This window comes from Chlorella variabilis (genome assembly GCF_000147415.1).
Source record: "Chlorella variabilis unplaced genomic scaffold CHLNCscaffold_18, whole genome shotgun sequence".
Lineage (NCBI taxonomy): Eukaryota > Viridiplantae > Chlorophyta > Trebouxiophyceae > Chlorellales > Chlorellaceae > Chlorella > Chlorella variabilis.
The window spans coordinates 758,240-764,667 of record NW_005435070.1 but is presented as its reverse complement, the minus strand read 5'-3'; the positions used below and the strand labels follow the sequence as shown (position 1 = coordinate 764,667).

The 6,428-nt window shown below is 67.2% G+C and overlaps 2 protein-coding genes across 2 annotated transcripts in view; both read right to left on the bottom strand.

Annotated features, from left to right (window-relative positions):
- The window catches only part of CHLNCDRAFT_137118 (hypothetical protein), a gene marked incomplete at both ends in the record, with an annotated part of 6,034 nt that extends 3,048 nt beyond the window's left edge, over positions 1 to 2,986 (bottom strand). The window contains 11 exons of the mRNA XM_005845270.1: positions 126 to 209; positions 381 to 485; positions 657 to 741; positions 912 to 1,081; positions 1,254 to 1,376; positions 1,585 to 1,665; positions 1,875 to 1,955; positions 2,121 to 2,207; positions 2,307 to 2,406; positions 2,535 to 2,656; positions 2,918 to 2,986. Coding sequence (XP_005845332.1) covers positions 126 to 209; positions 381 to 485; positions 657 to 741; positions 912 to 1,081; positions 1,254 to 1,376; positions 1,585 to 1,665; positions 1,875 to 1,955; positions 2,121 to 2,207; positions 2,307 to 2,406; positions 2,535 to 2,656; positions 2,918 to 2,986 — 1,107 coding nt within the window. The remainder of the gene's footprint in view (positions 1 to 125; positions 210 to 380; positions 486 to 656; positions 742 to 911; positions 1,082 to 1,253; positions 1,377 to 1,584; positions 1,666 to 1,874; positions 1,956 to 2,120; positions 2,208 to 2,306; positions 2,407 to 2,534; positions 2,657 to 2,917) is intronic.
- A 327-nt stretch (positions 2,987 to 3,313) lies between these two features.
- CHLNCDRAFT_49040 (hypothetical protein) lies at positions 3,314 to 4,500 on the bottom strand (the record flags this gene model as incomplete). Its single annotated transcript, XM_005845269.1, has 4 exons — positions 3,314 to 3,606; positions 3,711 to 3,874; positions 4,032 to 4,342; positions 4,462 to 4,500. 4 exons carry the CDS (start codon positions 4,498 to 4,500, stop codon positions 3,314 to 3,316), a joined length of 807 nt encoding a protein of 268 aa, XP_005845331.1.
- Between the last annotated feature and the right edge of the window lie 1,928 nt (positions 4,501 to 6,428).

The following is a 6,428-nucleotide window of genomic DNA, read 5'->3' as shown; positions in this document are numbered from 1 at the left end:
GGGGGAGGAGGGGTGAAAAGCAGGTGTGACTGGAGATCAAAGCAAAGCGTTCCTCGAGAGACTGGGGCAGCAACAGCGGCATCCCTTTCACTGCCGCCGCCCCACCCCCACCCCCTCCTGCTCACATCCATGAACTGGTTGCGCTCCTCCAGGCTGGCCGACACAAACTTGCCGCCGATGGTGGCGTTGTCGGTGACCCACTTGCCGTGCTGCGCCAGGCAGGGAGGCAGGCAGCGAGGCGGGCATGCAGGGTCAGGGTCAGGGCAGTGTCAAAGGCGCCTGGCAGCTGTGCAAGCGCGAGGCGGTGAGGGCAAGGTGTGGGAACCAGCACGGGGCACACGCCTCGGCACCCAGCCTGCCAGCCAGGGGTGCCTCCTCACCTCCTCCAGCACAAGCGGCTTCTTCAGGACGGCGGCGGAGTCGCGGGCGTGGTTGGCGATCCAGCGCACCAGCCAGGTGGGATCCACCTGCTGCCAGTTGTCCACCTGCTCCACGGGGGGTGGAGAGGAAGGGGGGGCAGCGGTGACCGGCCTGTGCCTGGCAGAGGTGCTGTGTTCGGCTGGCCAAGTAGGGAGGACTACCAAAGCACGACGCGTGGCAGGGCTACGCATGTGCCGGCAGCATTAGCAGCGCTTGCTGCCTGCGCCCCGCCTCACCCAAGCGTGAATGGTGGCAAAGTCAATGGCGGGAGAGGAGTGGTCGGCGATGAAGTCCTGGCCCTCCTCCGCAGCCCACTCGGTCCTGCAATTCGAGGACAGGGACAGGGAAAGAGGGTAAGAGGGCGCTGCTTTCACAGCCAGGGGAACGGCGTCCAGGCGGGCCCGCCTGTGTGGCCACGCTCGAACACGGCTGCGCAGACCGGCGCCGCTGCGCGAGGGGCGGGGCCCGCACGGCCGCCCGGCACGCCGCACCAGGGCTGGCCGGGGTTGGCGGGGTTGCCGCAGCAGGCGTAGAAGCCCTCCTCGCCGGTTGAGACCAGATGGTTAGGGTCGACAGTCTTGGTGAAGCGAGCCATCTCGTCGTACCATGCCGCCACGGTGCCCGCGGGGCAGCCGTTGCAGCGCGGCTCATTCAGCAGGTTCTGCGGGCCGCACCAGGGGCCAGGATGAGAGGGGAGGGCAGGGCAGGTCAAGAGGCTGGCGCTGGTGGGGGAGCGGGTGGGGAGTCATAGCGGAGCGGGGCAAGGACGGGCCCGAGGCGTCCAGCCCATGCCCACCCAAGCCCCCTCCCTCCCTCCCTCCCTCCTCTCTCACCCAGGCCATGATGGTTGGGTCGTCCCTGTATGCGCGGCCGTTGATGGTGTTGACGCGGGTGGCCAGCGTCTGCACCCAGCCCTGGAACATGGCCTTGATGGCGGGGCTGGTGAAGAAGTCGACCTGGGGAGGGGCGGAGGGGACGCAGAGGAGGGAGGAGGGGACAAGAGGAGGGGTGAAGCGCATGGGTGGAGGAGAAGAGAAGGAAAAGGGAGGGAGGAGGCTTGGGTTTCAACCCTGCCGTGCCGGCCCGGGAGGTGCTCGTCTCACACGCTGCAAAGGGTGCTGTGACGGGGCAGGAGAGCTGCGGACGCGGCGGGGCCAGCCCCACCTGCTTGTCGCTGCCGGCCCACTTGAGGTACTCGGGCACGCCGCCGGTGGGCGTCCAGTTGGAGGTGAAGGCAAGGATGAGCTGCAGGGGCGGTGGGAAGAGGGTGGGAGGGGTGAGGAGACGGGGCAGAGCGGTGTGCGACGAAAGTGGGGACGGGTGCCAGGCGGGAATGGGCAGAAGGCTGGCAGTGAGAGAAGGTTTGTGGTTGGCTGGCGGTCTATTGAGGGGTGAGCAGCCACTCCGAGCCCTCCCAGGGAGCTCTGCGCATGCGCAGGCACGCAGGCGCGCACCCTGATGCCCGCCTTGCGCGCCTCATCCAGCAAGTAGTCCAGCCCGCGCAGGGCGGCCTCGTTGTACCGCCCGGGAGCGGTCTGCAGTACAGACGACGGGCGACACAAACAGGCAGTACGGTCAGCAGTGGCGGAGCAGCAACGCGAGGAGCGGGCCCGGGCAGCCCGCCAGCCCACAGCCCGCGGGGCGCCCACCATGCCTCTGCCAGCCAGCCTGCGCCCAGCCAGGCAGCCACTCGCCTGCACCGCATACTGCGGGTTGACAGAATGCGCCCAGGTGCGCATCACATTGAACCCCGCCTCCTTGCCCTTGGCCAGCAGGGACCGCACCAACTGCGGGCAGGAGGGGTAGGAGGGAGGCGGCAGGTGTGGTTGGGGCGGCAGGGGAAGCAGTGCGAGGCGACCAGCAGAGGAGACGAGGAGGCACCCGACAGGCTGCACGCCCCAGCTCGCCTGCGGGCCAGTCATGTTGACGGGCAGGGAGGCGCCGCTGAGGGAAGGGGCCCCTGCCGCCGCCTCCACCATCTCCCACCTGCAGGCCAGGGCAGGGGAGGGTGAAGGTTGCGAGGGGCTCTCAGCAAATGTCGCTGTGAGGCGGGCTGCGGCATGCAGCGGGAGCAGGGGGACGCAACCGAATGGTGCCAGTACAGCCCTACTCACGAGTTCCAGCCCGTCAGCAGCATCCTCTGGCACCCGGCCACAAACTCGCCATTCTCCACCCGCACAAAGTATTCGGCTGGGCCGACGGGGGCGGGTGTGGTGGGCACAGGCATGGCCTGGAGCTGCACGCGGCGGCGGCGGCGGCGGCAGGCGGCGCGCAAGTGGGTTCAGTCTGGCGCAGTGGTCAAGGTTTTGCAAGCAGCGTCCTGTTGCCTCGTGATTTGAATCTGCGGCTCCACAGGCTGCTCAGGGCGATCGTTCGTGGCCGGCCGGCTCAGGGGCCTCCACACGAACGCACTGCCTGGGGCCCTGCTCCTGCTGCAGCCCAGCCCTGCCCAGCCACGCACAGCCTGCTGCTCGCCCTCTGAGCGGCCCCTCCTCACCTGCCGAGCGCCAGAGGCGGTAGCCAGGCAGCAGGCCAGGCAGACAGCCGCCAGGGCTGCTGCACGCATGGTGGCTGCCAGTTTGTGGTCGTGTGCAGGGCAGAGGCAGTTGGTGGGGCAAGGCCGGACGCTGCACCAACACAACACGCTGGAGGTTCCCTCGAGCGAAGGTGCAGCAGGCTCTCCTCGCCAGCAGAGGCCAAGTTGAGAGCAGACAAAGGGAAGGGCTTGAAATTTAACGGGAGGCTGATGCAGGCCTTGGAGCTGCCAAAGAAGAAAGCGCCGCGTGCAAGAAAGCGCATGCGCTGGCTGCTTGCAGCTGCCAACCGTCGTGGATTGCCGCCCCACACAGCTGCAGACCCCCCAGCCATTACTGCGAGCAGCAACATACAAGCTTTACAGGATCTCAAAGTCGCGGTGCACCGCCAGCCGCCCGAGCCGCCGGTGCTCCGCCACCGGCATGCGGCAGCGGATCTGCTGCAGCAGGCCCAGGTCGACATCCGCGACGGCGATGCCGGTTGCAAGCGGGTCTTGCAGCCGCCCCACCACCTCGCCCCAGGGGTCGATGATCAAGCTGTGCCCGTAGCTCTCCCGCTTGGCATTGTGCTGGCCAGCCTGCGCCGCGGCGATCACGTAGGTCTGGGTCTCTATCGCCCGCGCCCGCAGCAAAACTTCCCAGTGCGCCCGCCCTGCACCGCCAAGGCGGCGTCACACAGCTTAAAAACAGAACTGAAACGGAAGCAGAGCTGTCGATTCGCAGTTGCACACGAGCAGGCACAGCGCCACCTCCCACCTGTCGCCACGGTGAAGGCCGAGGGGACCAGCAGGACCTGCGCCCCCAGCTCATACGTCAGCCGCTGGTACAGCTCCGGGAAGCGCAGGTCGTAGCACACAGACAGGCCCAGGCGCCCCGCAGGGCTGTCGCACGCCACCAGCCGCTCGCCCGCCGCCGTAAACCTGCAGGCGGGAGAGGGGCCCAGAGAGGGAGAATTTGGCTGCATATCGGGATGCTCTGTTCAGTAGGCACCACCTCAGCTGGTGCTGTTCCCACACCGATCTGCTCAGGCGGACAGCCAGCGAGCCAGCCAACCCAGCAGCCCCAGCCTCTGCCCACCTGCTCTCCATCAGCACGGGACCGTTGGGCACGCTGTTGTCAAACAGGTGGATTTTGCGGTAGGAGGCCTGGATGCGCCCGCTGGCGTTGATGACCACATGGCAGTTGTACAGGTGCTCCGGGTCGGGCCCACGCTCCTGGAAGCCGCCCACCGACAGCCACAGGCCGCTGTCCGCCGCCAGCTGTCGATACCGCTGCATGGTGGGGCCCTCCAGCGGCTCCGCAACGGCCAACGACTCTGAAAACGCCAGCCCCAGGAAGCTGCAATTCTCTGGGAGGAACAGCATCCTGCAGCCCTGCTCCACGGCGGCCTGTTCAGACGGGAGGGGAGGGGGGGCGCCTTGATGAGGTGGTTTGGGCAATTGATACTGCCATTTTGCCGGCCAGCGGCTCATCAGGGATGCATTCTTGCCTTTGCCAGACTAGACACAGTTTCAAAGTTCTTGTCCACACTTCCCACGCTAGTCATCTGGGCCACAGCAACTCGCGTCGAGGCAGGAGCAGCGGCGGCGGCGGTGGCGGCATCGCCACCCTCAGCTGTCCGCGCCAGGCTATAGGCTGCTGACGAGCTGATCGGTTCCATGCTGCTCGCCACGGGCGAATGGTGCGCCGCAGCACAGCGCCCTCGTGAAAAAGCCCTGGCTGGGGGGCCTGCAAGCAGCGGCAGCCGCCAGAGCGCGCGCAGAAACATCACCCTGCACTGGGAGACGAATCAGGCGGCACAAGCTACAGCAAGCAACCCGCCCAGCAGCCCGCCCGCCGCCCAGCGCCCGCAGCACGCCATCCTCCTCTGGCATGAAGCTAATCGGAATGCTATGTGAATACACTTGCGTGGGCTGTTTCTTGATACCCCACTCTTGAAACAGAGAGTAAGTGCTTCGCATACGCGAGTTGACTGCTTCGGTTGTCCCTCAGCGTCCTGCTTGTTACCGCATGCCCGCAACGGTCGAGGCGGCATGATGGGCGCGGCTGGCCGCCAAAGCGTTGACGTCCGCTGGCCGGGATAAGCCAGTGACCACCCACACTGTTCTGGGTACACCCTCCTGATTGGTGCTTGCCAGCCCCTGTGCCCATCCGCTTGATCGTGATGCGCTGCTTGGGAGCTGGCTGCGACTTTCATACGGCTAGAAGCGGGGCATGAAAGAGACGCCACGTTGTGATATTGGTGGGAAGGAGGAGAAGACAACGTGTTGGAAACCAAGAAACAAAAGGGCTGAAATGAAAAGAAACTCAGGGAGAGGTTGGAGCAATGCAGGGTTGCCCAGTGCTCATTTGAAATGTGACCCATCATTCGCAATGGGCCTGCTGAAAGTGCGGCATGGCATTCAATACACATACTTTGGGGATGGGGCGCCCCACGGTGGGTTGCCGCTATGGTTTCCTATGTCGGCAGCTTTGCTGCTCTGCTCTGGTCTGGGGATGGCTGCAAAACTGCCGCTCACTGATGATGCTTCCTGCTGCTACTCAGTGTTGCTGGTGCTCAGATTGTTGCTGGCTCTCCTGCTGCTGCTGGTGCTCCTGCTGCTGCAAGTAGAGTCCTGCCCAGTACGATTTGTACTGCTCCCAAAGCGTCTGCCACTCGCCGTACTGCCGGTGCCACTGCTCCCACTCCAGCTGCTGGTAGCGAGCCAACAGCGTGGCAGGCACCGTCACCCAGCCACCCTCGCCGCCGCCGGCGGCATCACCACCTGCTGCACCGCCAGCGGCTGCGGCAGGAGCGGCGCTGTCGCCGCTGCGCTGGTCATGCGGCGGCGGCTCGCTGGCCCAGACGGCCGCTGACAGCTGCGGCGGCGGGGCCGGCGGCGGGGGCGGCGGCGGCAGCAGCTCTGCGGAAGCGCCCGCAGGCAGCGGGCTGCCGCCGGCTGCCGGGGCGGCAGCAGTAGACTCGGTGCTATCGCCGCCGGCAGAGAACAGGCCCTCCGAGGGATAGCAGCCGTAGTATGCATAGTGCTGATGCCAGAAGGCAGTCCACTGGCGCTGCTGCTCCTCAGCTTCCGCCGCGGCGTCGGCTGCGACGACCGCCGCGGCCGCACCGCAAGCGGCCTCCTCCTCCTGCCGCTCCGCCACGCGCTCGAGGGCCGCTGCCTGCGCCTCCTCTGCCGCCGCCGCCGCGGCCGCCGCCTCCTCCCGCCGCCGCGTGGCGGAGGCCTGGGCTGAGCCCAGCGGGCGGCGCCGCCGAGGCACCACCGTCTCAAACACTTCGCCCCCGCCCTCCTCCTCGCCAGCTGCACCAGCAGCAGCAGCAGGGGCCACGCCGCCGCCGCCGCCGCCGCCCTGGCGGCTCTGCACATCCTGCTGCACGCTGCGAACGATGGCCCAGTAGTGCCCCTGCTGCGCCTGCTGCGCCTGCTGCGCACGCCGGCTGCCAGCCGCGGCCGTGCCCGACCGAGGGCCGCG